General features: G+C 47.0%; 5 protein-coding genes across 5 annotated transcripts; 3 read left to right on the top strand and 2 right to left on the bottom strand.

The window, feature by feature from the left end:
* Positions 1-398: 398 nt before the first annotated feature.
* Positions 399-2,051, bottom strand: N7500_010368 (flavin monoamine oxidase family protein; the record flags this gene model as incomplete). The annotated part of the gene is made up of 2 exons (XM_056681506.1): positions 399-1,681; positions 1,760-2,051. 2 exons carry the CDS (start codon positions 2,049-2,051, stop codon positions 399-401), a joined length of 1,575 nt encoding a protein of 524 aa, XP_056528888.1.
* Positions 2,052-4,458: 2,407 nt separating this feature from the next.
* Positions 4,459-6,053, top strand: N7500_010367 (uncharacterized protein; the record flags this gene model as incomplete). Its single annotated transcript, XM_056681505.1, has 2 exons — positions 4,459-4,950; positions 5,013-6,053. 2 exons carry the CDS (start codon positions 4,459-4,461, stop codon positions 6,051-6,053), a joined length of 1,533 nt encoding a protein of 510 aa, XP_056528887.1.
* Positions 6,054-7,062: 1,009 nt separating this feature from the next.
* On the top strand, positions 7,063-8,208 carry N7500_010366 (glycoside hydrolase family 16 protein; the record flags this gene model as incomplete). Its single annotated transcript, XM_056681504.1, has 3 exons — positions 7,063-7,153; positions 7,208-7,482; positions 7,540-8,208. 3 exons carry the CDS (start codon positions 7,063-7,065, stop codon positions 8,206-8,208), a joined length of 1,035 nt encoding a protein of 344 aa, XP_056528886.1.
* Positions 8,209-8,760: 552 nt separating this feature from the next.
* Positions 8,761-10,247, top strand: N7500_010365 (uncharacterized protein; the record flags this gene model as incomplete). Its single annotated transcript, XM_056681503.1, has 5 exons — positions 8,761-9,026; positions 9,084-9,409; positions 9,470-9,774; positions 9,843-10,008; positions 10,075-10,247. Coding segments are annotated over 5 exons (1,236 nt in total), but the record flags the coding sequence as incomplete, so codon positions are not given.
* Positions 10,248-11,072: 825 nt separating this feature from the next.
* On the bottom strand, positions 11,073-13,016 carry N7500_010364 (Lipopolysaccharide-modifying protein; the record flags this gene model as incomplete). Its single annotated transcript, XM_056681502.1, has 1 exon — positions 11,073-13,016. One exon carries the CDS (start codon positions 13,014-13,016, stop codon positions 11,073-11,075), a length of 1,944 nt encoding a protein of 647 aa, XP_056528884.1.
* Positions 13,017-13,460: the final 444 nt, after the last annotated feature.

Genomic DNA, 13,460 nt, shown 5'->3' with positions numbered 1-13,460 from the left:
ACAGAATTTTCAACGGCCGACAAAGAAATCTGTTCATAATATAATCTGTTTAGAGCTTCCTTGCTATCCATTCCTTTGATTCTCAACACTTCCCCCAGAATAACTGTCTCAGTTAGTACTTCAGTCTCCAGAAGTTGGGATATGGCATTCTGTCTAAACACTTCCAATCTTATCCGACAATAGCTGAGCGTGATTAATCAAAGGCTCACACACTATATCTGTAAGCATGAAGTGATATTGTATCAAAACTGAATTTGATACATTTATTTGACATTAATCAAGATAATACACAAGATTTCCAAGTGCAACCATCCGGGTAGCCCTATATCACATAAATAACCGAAATACGACCAAGTAGATCCTCCATTTCAAGTCCACTAGAGTCCAAAGAAAGCAGTTCATTTTGAACCGATGATATCAACACCATCATACAGTATGCCAAATTCCTCGAGCAGATTAGTTGCAGCGGTTTCACCCGTCTTGAAAGCACCATGCACGCAGCCATTACCATAAATAGTACAATGCTCACCGGCGAACTGCAAGCGACTGGATTTGTGGTTTTCCAACGCATCAACCAGCAGCTGCGGGTCATCTCCAACCTTGTCGGCGGAGTAGGTTCCATACCCAGCTAGCGGGTCCTGGGTCCAATGTGTAGTTTCAACATTTACCAGACCAGGCAAAGCCTTGTACGGTTCTGTACGGAATAGTTTGAAAAGCGGTTCAAAAAATAGGTATATCTCTTTTGGATCTTGCATGTTCTCGATGCGTTGCGTCAAGGGCTCGGCGATCTGTACGCACAGCTCTTTGCTGCCCGTCATGATCCATAGATTGATTGTCACGGTGGCGTAGTTGAGGATATTATCCTTCTCTCCGATGGAGTTTATACTGGGAGTAGACTGCACAGATGACCCGGATGAAGTATCCGTTTCCTCTGTCGGAGATGGGTAGAAGACGAACTGGTCGTTTTCCTTTGACCAGAAGACTTCGTCGAACTCGAAAAACACTTTGCCCAAGGCGCCGTAGCTGAACCTGGACATGCCCTCTTGGATATCACTCGGCAAGGGCGGGATGAATGAGATGAGGTTGTGGTGGTAGACCCCCAGTGGGCTAGTCATGATAACTGCATCTCCGCCAATAAACCCGATTTCTCCAGCAGCATCCTTGTACCGGATTCGAGCTGGCGTGTTCCCGTCTTCGTTCCACTCTACCTCCTCGACATGGTGGTTGAGTCTGATAATGCTTGGATCACTTCGGAGACTCTCTGCAATCCAATTCACAATCCGATCATAACCACCCTTCATATAGAGATTGCGCTCGGTGATGAAATAAGAGAGATGTTTGGACGATGCTTGATCCGTACTAGTTCCGATCCACAGTTCTACCTCGCGGACAGCCTGTGGAGCCCAATCACGTTCATCTTCGGTGATGAGCTGGTGTTGGAGGACGAACTCTTTCGCGAATTCTTGGACAGGACGGTCCTCGGCGTCCGGGTTAGTTTCGTAAAACCACTCGCAGTAATCAGCAAACTCGTCTGCGACTTTCTTGGCTTTGAACTGGGATCCAGTTCGACCTTCTCTGGTGAAGTACAGAGGGACACCATCGTCATAATAATATGGGATAGATAACTGGGGAATAAGTCTGACTAGGCCGTTCTGGGAAGTTTCATGCATCCAAGCGGCACCTATTGACTATCAGCACATCTTCTTTACTCTCTCTCTCCTGTTTAAGTCTCTGTGTCAGAATCCTATCTTTATCTTACCAATATCTCGGACATGATCCCCCTTTCGAGTGGTTAGGATTCTTCCACCAATGCGATCGCGTGCTTCTAATACCACCACTTCACAACCGTGGCGGTGCAGGACAGCCGCAGCATGTAGGCCCGAAACGCCAGCACCCACCACAATCACCTTCTTGCGCTCCGACCTCGCTGCGTATTTTCCCTCGATCCACTCCTTTGGAGCCTCGAGCGCAGCCAGGTCGGAGCAACAATTACTAGGTTTTATGGGATTAACGCCCGTGATGGGAGAAGAGATGTGGAAAGACTGAGCCATTCTGAGTTGACAAGTTGACATTCGAGTTTGAAAATTTGGAATATTGGAGTAAACAAGGATTACGTTGAACGGAAGTTGAGGGGGTTGAGGTTGTGTTATCGCGGTGCATAGTGACCACTAGGGACTTTGGTCCTATTGGCTTTTATTGCCAGCAGAAATTTGGCTATCTATGTCCACAGGGTGACTTTCTAGGATATTACAGGGCAAGAGAAACTATGCATTTCTTGTCACAGGGATATACTCATTTCATATATGATATGGTATTTTTGTGGAAATTTTGAATTGATTTGCGGATTTATAGAGATCCCAAATATATCTTGGATTATAATCCAAGTTTATGAGAAGACCAACGTAGCGAATTGGAATTATAAAATCTATATCATCTTGAATCACCTTGGTACTCACATATCGGATTCTCCTATTGTTCAATACAAAGGGTGTATGAGTGGGCTGATATGGTTTTATATTAATAGCCAGCCACTACCGATCTAATGCTGTATAGAGACTACTTACCGGATATAACCATTCAAAGTATGTATACGGAGTAGAAACTACCTAGGTACATACTTTTCAAGGCGGAGTATCAAGCGGTGGATTCTCAGTCAATAGGACCAAAGTCCTCCATGGTCGCTATGCACTGCGATAGGCTGTGAGGGGAAAACTGCCTCTCTCATCGTCAGCTTCTTGGACATTTGATTTGATCCACTTTCCTGAAATAAATACATCATTCTACCACTCAATCATAGCAAAAGTCGAGTTATCTGTTTGGGTCTAGGGAGAGTATATCCTCTGACGCAGTTTGTTGTCCCAAACGGGACTGGACCCGCATCCTTGGCCGCATGTACCCGCATCGACCTGCAAATCGGTGAGATTTGGCGCGGTTGGATGGGATTGTCCAGGTCAGGTGAGTCTCCGAATGATGTCCAATCAGATCAACTTTAGAGATAGCCTTGAAATGTCCCAATCTCGTGGATTCACTGATGGGTTTACCAATGACCGGTTTCCGGGATCCCGGTTTAACGTTGCAGCTTGCTGGTTACACATTTTGAGAATAGGAACGACAAAAGCAAATATATTGTTCAGTGGTTTAGACGATATGAAGAATGTCGGAAGAAGATAGACAGGGAGAAAGGCAAAAGGCAAACAACATTCCAATGTGGGTGGGCGGGGCGTGTGACTTGAAGTTGCCAAGCACTTACATCTGTACGAATTCATCGTACTTCAACGGATTTTCCATTACACAAAACTGGGACACGTACCTTTGTGGATGTTTCTTGGATCTTTCATAGAGAAGGTACTTTGAAACCCCAAAGCGAATCATCAGTTTGATATTCCTGCCTTACAAAGACGAGATGCGGAAAACAGCATCTAGCCTATCAATAGATCAGCAAATCTATAGCTTGGATAAAGTCTCTTCCAAGTTCTCGGCAAGAATTTTTCACAAGTTCATGGCCTGCCAAAAACCCTATACGGCAGTCCCCCTTGATAGATTGGCATTCTCCACCAAGGTTCCTTGGTCATTTGGACGTAGATCAATCCATCTGGTCATTCAGCCCATTGGTCGACGTTGGCGTAAGGGCAACCCATAATCAACCACGACGTCTTCCAAAGAGAAATTTCCCGGCCTTGTGTAGCATAACGCCTCAAAGGGGTTTCCAGACCGAGGTTCATGATGAGATATTCTCATAGCAGACATAAGATCAAAGAAATAAAAGTTGTAAAAAGCACAGCATAGATCAAACCCTCGGGACATTGGCCATTTAAGATAATGTTTTTTTTTCCGCAGGGCCTTGGCCGTCTTTGCTCTAATCAATACTGGAATAAATAGAGATGATGGGTTGGCTCCTTCTGGAAGTGTGGCCAACTTAGTCGCGCTGTGCGAGGATGTTGAACCAACAGGATCCGTGTTGTTCCGATGTTGCCGAGTGATCTCCAGGAAGCCCTAGAGATCTTGTTTCCAAACACATCCCACAAGACCTAAACATGTTATAAAGGAGAAAGCTGGAGATATTGGAAGTTATAAACTGAGAAGTTGAGTTTGAAGTAAACATCCTTGGAAGAGTATCACAGGATCCGAAAGGGGATTTGGTAGTATAATAAGCCGGGTACATGGCAGCTCCTCGGGATTTCGAGATGAGTCTCCAAGTCGATATTCCCATTTCCAAACCAAGTTGACATCAATGTGTAAGAGAGAAGATGAAAAGGACTAAGTTTTGGCGTAGTCCGTGGGCAAATGCTTAGCCTCTCCTGATCTGCCCCACATGGAAATCGAAAATTCTTCACGATTTTTCTCTTTCTTTTTCCTCCATTTCCATAGAGAAAACTGACACGCATTTGTTTGCAAATATGTCTCCATGACTGGCTTATCAGATCGGATTTGAATCAGATTCCGATTTTGAATTAAGAAATGGACCTGCAGCTCAATGGCACCGAGCGCATCTGCGTTGATGGGGAGGTCAAGTTGATTCCCACACCCACCCAATCGCCAAATGATCCAATGAATTGGAGCACCGGGAGACGGTATTGGCATTCTTTTTTGGTCCTTGTGTTTGTCGCCCTGACCGCGGCAACTGCCAATGATGCCGGCAACGCTGGTAACGGCATGAACGCTGAGCTGGGTATCACGTGGAACCAGATCAATACGGCTGCCGGCGTCTTGTTTGTCGGCATTGGATATACAACATTGCTCCTCGGCCCAGCACCCTTCTTATATGGAAGACGTATCTCCTATCTGATCTGTTTGTTGTTTTCCATCATCGGCTCCATCGGGCTAGCCCGCACCCAATATGTCGGCGACAATATCTGGAGCCAACTTTTCGTGGGCGCCTCCGAATCCTGCGCCGAGGCACTTGCCCAGCTGTCTCTATCCGATCTGTTCTTCCAGCATCAAAGAGGTCTGGTACTAGGATTATACATTCTGGCCACCAGTATCGGTACATTCATGGGGCCTATGGTGTCTAGCTTTATCACCAACTCCCCCTGGGATGGAGATGGGTAGGATGGCTTGCTGCCATCATATCCGGAGGCTTACTTTTTGTCTTTTACTTCGGATTGGAGGAAACATTCTTTGATCGGAACAACCCTATCCACGGACATGATGCGCCTGCTGGCAGGACTGAGGGCACCTCGGATGACGCGGATAAAAAAGACAAACCGATCGCGAGCGTGCAGCGAACATCCTCCGACGGCCAACTCGACGAAGAATGTGGGCAAGAAAAAGGAAAAACGTATTTCCAGCGTATCGCCTTGATCACCCCATCGCCAACCCTGGTCGGGACAGGCTTCAAACAGTATTGCCGTCGCCTGTTCCACACATTGCGCGTCTTCACCTTCCCAGCCGTCATCTACTCGGGCCTTCAGTGGGGCGCCCAAGACGCCTGGCTGACCTTCTACCTCACCGTTGAAGCGGATAATTGGTACGGACCGCCTTGGAACTACACCGACGCCGCAGTGGGCATCATGAACGTACCTACCCTGATCGGATCGGTCCTTGGTTGCATTTACGGTGGATGGTTCTCTGACTTCTTCGTCATGTGGATGGCCAAGCGAAATAAGGGCATCTTTGAAGCTGAGCAGCGTCTCTGGCTCCTATTGCCTGTTGCATTCATCGGCCCTGCTGGGCTCATGCTCTTCGGAATCGGCTCTGATAAAGGCTGGGACTGGCATCTGCCGTATCTTGGACTGGGATTTATTGGTTTCGGCTGGGGTTGTGCAGGCGATCTTAGCATGGCGTATCTCATGGATGCGTACCCGGATATGGTTCTGGAGGGCATGGTCGGTGTCGCTGTTATCAACAACACTATCGGTTGTATCTTCACTTTCACTGCTCAGAGTTGGTTGGATGCACAGACCCTTGCGCAGGTCTTCATTGCCATTGGCGTCTTGAGCTTCTGTTCTATTATGACCACGGTCCCCATGATGTACTGGGGTAAGAAGTGTCGGCAGATGACACGGAAGAAATACGAGGCATTCCTGCTGCTTCGTGATGGACCTTCGAGTTGACGATGTGCCTGCTACTCATTATCATTCTATGTTCATTTCTGTTCACATTCAATGTATATGTACAACCTTTGCAATAATCTGTGTGTTTTATAGCTTTACGAACTTAGGATGCCCCATCTGCTCTGAATTTGCCATTTCTACTTATACCTTCACTAGCTAATCGTTCTAATCTGCTTACGAGTCAGTTTTCAGGGGTATTTCGCGGTAGGAGAAAGAGAAAAAGAAGAGTGGGATTGTCTTTCTCCGGTCACTTCGGACATTGTCCTCAATCGTATGAGTAGCAACCATCTTGACATGTTTGATAGGTCATGTCTGAGAATAATTTGAAGACACAACTCAGACACAGCACATTAGCTCACTTCTAATGCCCCACAGAACAAATGAACACTTGGACCTGCAGAATTTATCCAAAGGGTAGTCTCTTTTAATTCAGACCAATTCAATGTGCGTAGGTCGTTGGTCACTTTAATCTAATCGGGACAGGATCTGAACGTACCAAACAATATGTATCATATTCTAGGCAATAAATGATTTAGTACAGAAAGATTATCGACTAGAATTCCCACGATACAAAGTTGGGGGAAATATTCTCAGGCCTACGTAGCCCGCTAACTCCCAATCGGGGGCCAACCACGCAAGCAGCCCCGTCATCCTCCATCCAAGCTTTTTCAGGTGGATCTCCAATAAATTTTGAGGCCACGACTGATACCAAAATTCTACATGTCTTCTAAGCCTACTTTACTATGTTTCCTATCAACAGAGCCAATCGTTATCCCCCGGTATGGTGGCTGGATGCGTGGCTGATGTGGTGTTCCAAGGTTGCTCAGATCGACATCTAAGAATAATATAACAGAACTATTCTCGTGTATCTGTTACTCTCGCTTGCTTGCCGAGGCTAAATCCTACTGCCTATAACTCCTGGGGATTCGCCCGTCGCCCTCAATTCTGGTTGATAGTTTTGTCCTCCTGTTACTTCATTCTTTCACTCAACCGTTCTCCCGACTTCAATATGGGTCTCAAGTCTTACTATCAATGGGCTACTCTCGCCCTGGCTGCAGTCGCTGCTGCTCAAACCACCACTAGCTGCAACCCTATGAATAGTATGAACTGTCCCATGCGATTTGCCGCGAGCCCACGCTGATAATTCCTTCCAGAAACTTGCCCAGCAGACACCGGTCTGAATAAGTACCGTCTAAACACCGACTTCACCTCTGGATCTCTAGGTCGCTGGAACACCACCGCCGGCACCGTAACCAGCACCGACCTCGGCGCCAAGTTCACCATCTCGGAGCAGGGTGACGCCCCCACAATCGAAAGTGAATTCTACATCTTCTTCGGCCACATCGACGTCAAGATGAGAGCCGCAAACGGCACCGGTATCGTCAGCACCTGGATACTAGAGTCGGACGACCTAGACGAGATAGACTGGGTGAGTCTATCGACCTCAAATCATCAAAAAGCCCACAACCGCTAACATGAAAAACAGGAACAAATCAGCACCTGGGACACAGAAGTCCAAACCGACTACTTCGGCAAAGGCAACACAACCTCATACGACCGCGGCACCACCGTGACCGTCTCAACCCCAGAAAAAACATTCCACACCTACTCAATTGACTGGACCTCAGAGCGCATCGAGTGGCTCCTCGACGGTGAAGTTGTGCGCACACTCCAATATGCCGACGCCGTCGACGGCACTAACTACCCCCAAACACCCATGCGCATCCGCATCGGTATCTGGGCCGGTGGTGACCCAGATAACTCTGAGGGCACGATTGAGTGGGCCGGCGGCGAGACTGATTACACACAAGGTCCTTTTACCATGTATGTGGAGTCAGTTGACATCGTCAACTACAACCCGGCTTCAGCGTACAAGTACACCGATAAGACCGGGGATTATACGAGTATCAAAGCTACGAACGCCACTACCTCGACTAACTTGAATTCGACAAACTCTAGCTCGATTATTGCTTCGAGTAGGACTTCTGCTTTGGCGAGGGCTAGTTCGTCTTTGGTTGGTTCCTCGTCGGCGTCGGCGTCGGCGTCGGTGGCGGCTTCTTCTAGTAGTTTTGTCTCTGCTGCTCCGGTTTCCTCCTATACTTCAGTCTTTGTCATTTCTCTGGTCTCTATCATTGCTGGCTTGGTTAATCTTTAGGTGTATGCGTTCTTCATGTTATAGATCTGAGTGGTTTGCCGGTGAGGCCTAGTTGTAGATGTATAAATATCCTTGTTCTCTGATCGTTCCTTTCTGTGTTGTATTGTCCACATTACACCTGCGAATGTAGTTCCAGCAGAAATCGAAGAATTGGGCACTCGGGATTTGGGGATAAAGGGAATGCAGATATGAGTAGATTAGACTTGGATTTTAAACCAATAGAGAGATTGGTGTGTACAAACATATTGAATATTCATATTACGAAGTTTACCTCAGAAAAAAATATGTTATGGCCCACTGGTGGTTAAAACCTGCTGTACTCAGATTGGCAGGGGCGGATTCATGGACAAGGATAATGCAGGGGTAGTAGCAGTGTCAACGCGTCAGCGCCCACACACCAACCGTGTGTCACACCTAAATCAACTTCACAACACTGGAGGTTTACTCACGGATAAAATGAGATCCATAGTAAGAAGAAGTCTGAATCCTCGTCTGCGTGCGAGAATAATCAGGACACAGCCAGGAATAAATCCCGCCTATCGCATCCCTAGGGGAGGAGCCTCATCAACAACATTTCAATCGAGACAATCGTCAATATTGAACCCTTTCTCCACCAGAGAGAATCCCCGGTCTTTTCCAACAGAGGGATTCCCAATCATCGAAGCAGACCAGCCAGCCGAAGAAGAACAATTGTTCGACTACAGCGCCTATCGATACTACCCAGCATATATCGGCGAAGTCTTCGAGGATCGCTATCAAGTATGTTCAAAGCTAGGCTGGGGTAGTTGTTCGACTACATGGTTAGCCAGGGACCTGATGTTTGTCGAGACCAAGCATTTTCTAGTTGTTTCATAACTGATTGTGTATTGTCGCAGAGACAAGAAATACGTCGCATTGAAGATCTATATCCACAACTCGGTATTTCACCGTGAGCTCCCATTTTACAAACATATCGCTCCCTTCATGTCAAGTGATCACCCAGGGAGAGAGAATATCCGGCGATTCTTCGGTTCTTTCACTGTCACTGGCCCGGATGGAAAGCATATTGTGCTAGTCCAAGAACCTGCATGTATCAGTCTATACGATCTCAAAGATAACATGCCCGAGAACAGGTTCCCAGTGGGGCTGGTCAAAGAGACCCTAACCGAATTACTCCAGGCACTGGACTTTTTGCATACCGAATGCAAGGCTGTACATACTGGTCAGTTATTATCCTATGTTCAAGTTTTTGGCGCTGGTTCACTTCCTTAACTCTCGATAGATATCCATATCGGTAATTTGTTAGCATGCGTGGATGATGACGAGAACGCCACATTCAAAGGTATTGAGGAATCCGAAATGACCAATCCATCAGCACGCAAGCAGGTATCGCATGATCGAACCATTTACTCCTCGCGAGCCATCTTGCCAAAGGAGGGACCGCTGCGTCTTTCCGATTTCGGTGAAGCTAGAATCGGGCCTGGGCCATATGACTATCCTGCTATGCCTATGCCATATCGCGCACCTGAGATAACGCTCGAGGTACCGTGGAGCTATCCGATTGATATTTGGAGTGTTGGGCTTGCGGTGCGTTTATCTATGTTTTACTTCCGATAGCTTCTTCCTGGCACGAGTGCTTATCTCTTTTTTTCAAGGCGTGTGATCTTCTTGGGCTGCGTAGGCCTTTCAGAGCCGACCACGAGGCCGGCGATCTGTATGAAGCAGCCCACTTTGCAGAGTTGATTGCTGTACTGGGCCCGCCGCCTGCTGCGTTTCTGGCGCTTAATCCTGAGAAGGCGGCTCAGTTCTGGGATGAAGAGGGTATGTGTTGGATTGCTTGATACTTTGTTGTGTTCGACAGGATCTATTGCTAACTAGGTTATTAAGGGAGATGGAGAGAAGTTGTTCCTATCCCTGAGATAGGCACGCTTGGATCGCTAGAAGGTCAAATGGACCTACCACTTGCGTTTGTGAATTTCATGCGCAGAACTTTGACCTGGATGCCGAATGAGAGAGCGACTGCTAAAGATCTTCTCGAGGACCCGTGGTTGAAAAATTGATGTTCTTTGTATGATATTTGGACTGCTTGGTAGAACAATCTCTACTCAACGTATTTCTACCGATTATCTCCGTCTATCTCTCAGCATTGAATACATATTTCAATGCCAGCTGGCTTGACATCTCAATTGAGGTGTAGACATTGAGATATCTGACCACGGTTTTTGTACATCCATGAATAATGCCCGCATTCGTCCAAATACCTCCATTGACCAAAAAAAAAAAGACCCAAAGAAAAGAAGAGAATTCAATTGAGCACCAACATAGCCAAAAGCAAAAAAGAAATTCTTGTGCATCATCCGTGAATCGAACACGGGCCTCGTCGATGGCAACGACGAATTCTACCACTAGACCAATGATGCTAGTTGATGTGTGGAGACTCGGGTGTTGACTATATAAGTAAATCAAGCTACCTCAGGTTTTGCTTCATGCGTTGGACTGTCAAATGATCTGTTGGTCTTTTGATAGATCTATAACGGACTGATTGTTTGGACTCTGGAAATAGTCGTATTCTTCATATGTAATGCAACAAGTTATTTCGGGCTTTTGGTATATTTGTTGTTTTATCCAAGAGTACCTTACACGAAGATATATATCCCTGATAAATTTCGGTCATTCTTCATTTATCTTGTGAACCAATACGTACAATGATATTCGTCCCCGTGAGTAATAAATAGATCACCGAAACGAAATCGATGGGATAAATATGTAGTTGGTCGTTAAAACATGAATGGATAAGTACTTCGAAATGTAAAATCAGCCACTTTCAGTAAAGAATGGCAAAAATATGCAACATAAATGCAACATAAATGGTATATAGAAAGAAATCATTGTTCATCAGTGAACGAAAGAGGAGGGGTGACGATATCACGTATCGCCGGAGAAAAAGGATATTGATCGTCAAAGTCGTCCAGCTCACTTCCGTCGCCACTGTACCCAATGCTATCACGATTGTCATCAATGATGCGTCCGTACTCGAGGAGAAGAAGATAGAGATAGATGTCCAGATCTTCGTTGCGCAGGGCATGCTGCGCCCATTCCCGACTTTGAGATGCGATCACCTCGGCCTCGAAGTCATGACTCTTCATGTGAGGCTCGCTGGCTGAGAGTGCATCGACGGGGGATGCTGGCGAGTCCAAACCGAGAAAGTAGGTCATCAACCCGTACAGGTCATCATAGCGATTGTCCATGGGGACGAAATGACGCCACGGGAAGAGCCGGGAGTCATGCCATTCTCGGAAAATAGTTGCCTTGATCCCCAGGGATTTGCTGAGCTGAAATGCGCGCCACCGACCAGAGAAACTGTGACCGTCGATGTCGACGAGGTATTTTGCCTTGAATTGCTCGCTGAAGTCCTTGGGATCTTTATAAGTCCAAACATCGTCGTAGAAGGAGCAGTTCGGGATGCAGCCCCAGGCCTCAGTGAAGCCGACATCGAAGTGGTCCAATGAAAAGTTGCTTGGGTTGAAACTGGGATAGGGACGATACTGCCCCGGCTTTGTCTCGGAAAGTATCGAGACCGTCTCTGAACTCATCTCAGTGCCGTTGGTAATGTGCACAAAGCGTTGGCGGTGCATGTGCTGCCAGTTATCCGCAAGTTGAACACCCCCGGAAGTGACGCCACGCCAGATGAGGGTATCCGCTTTGTCCTGCCACTCATAGTCATGTCGCGAATTGTATACGTACCGCTTGTCGTCCAAGAAATACATGTTTGCAGGGAAAAGGATGTCATTATTCACGCTAACCTTGCACTCGCTGAAGACTGGCATCAGCTTCCTGGTGATCAGGTTGCTGGATGCCGAGAATAGAAATCCGTGGTTCTTCCCAAGAACAGGACCAACGGTGCAAAGATCAGAAGAGGCAGTAAAGTTAGTGACAAACCCACCCGAGGAGGATTTGTATAGCTTATCGGCATCCTGTAGAGTGAAATTTTCATTCCGAGCGGGAGAGTGAGGGTCACAGGACTCTTTAGCGAAGTCCATGTATAGCTTTCCAGCGATCGAGGTCCAGGATGGGTCAGCACGTTCCTCGATATTGGAGTCTTTCTTATATAGATAGTTCATGTCTGGCGTGAACCTATCTTGCGCATCGTTGGGTAAGCTTCTGGTGAGAGCTTCGGTGCGGAGGAACTCCTGCGTTTCCTCAAATGAAACCATGACTCGTGGCTGATCCATGATATTGAGCGCAATATCCATGTCCGGGAGGTACTGAACAATGCGATTAATCGATTCTCTCAGTGTTTCAACTCTCCACCCTTCAACAGGGGAGTGAACGACCTTCTTATTGCGAATTTGCACACCTGCAATACCGTCACTTGCTTGTAGCCCGGCCGCCATCTGTCGGATTTCCGCCGGAGGAACCGCCCAGAAAGGTCGCAGATCGCCTGTTATCTGCTGGAAATCGTCCACATTATGCGCCTTCTTTTTGCGGGCGAACATGTACCATTCCTTGAAACCTGGAGGTGGGTGTCGTCCATATTTCTCACGGTATTTGGCGACTGTTCGGCGGAAGTTCGTTGAGCGACTATTATCATACACAAGCCATTCTCGATTTGCTTCCTTCATCAGATCGCCGATAGGGTGTTCGTCGTGCGCATATTCTCCGATCACGGGGTTTGTTGTTGCGGTGAAGAGACTCAGATTAGGGAGGCGGATCACGGAGTCGTCGACCGTATGTGTGAGGACTAGGAGGTTGATGAAGCATATCGAAGTTACTGCGCATACCAGTACCAGGTAGAATGCCCTGCGATTCCGGGGGAATGGACCGAGCATTGAAACGGTTCCCACGACCGGGAGGATCCAGCCGCACACGAAATTTGGAACAATCTTGCCGGGGTTGAAAAGCCAAAGCACAGAGGCTATGAGAGGGACATGGAATAGGGCATGCTTGTAATAAAGACCTGAGTGCTAAAGAGGTAAAGAAAAAAAAAGGAAAGAAAAAAAGTCGCTATAATGCCCTTAGCCTCCTAATGTCCAAAGCCTGTTCCAACGCCAAGGGTTTACACACCACGCAGCCTACTAATCAACTTCTTAGCTGGTCTTTCATTTAAAAATTACAGGGTATCATTTTAGTAGAAGATAAGGGACCTATCAGATCAATATATACTCTGTCGGTAATATTGTATAGAATATGTAGATCATCCTAAAGGGGTTGGAGATCAAAGATCAAAAGAACGTGGGCGAGGTGCCCAATCAGGAACTCTCGGCGCAGACGGC

This window comes from Penicillium coprophilum (genome assembly GCF_028826855.1).
Source record: "Penicillium coprophilum strain IBT 35676 chromosome Unknown utg000006l_segment0_segment0, whole genome shotgun sequence".
NCBI lineage: Eukaryota > Fungi > Ascomycota > Eurotiomycetes > Eurotiales > Aspergillaceae > Penicillium > Penicillium coprophilum.
This window is presented reverse-complemented; position numbering and strand designations above follow the sequence as displayed.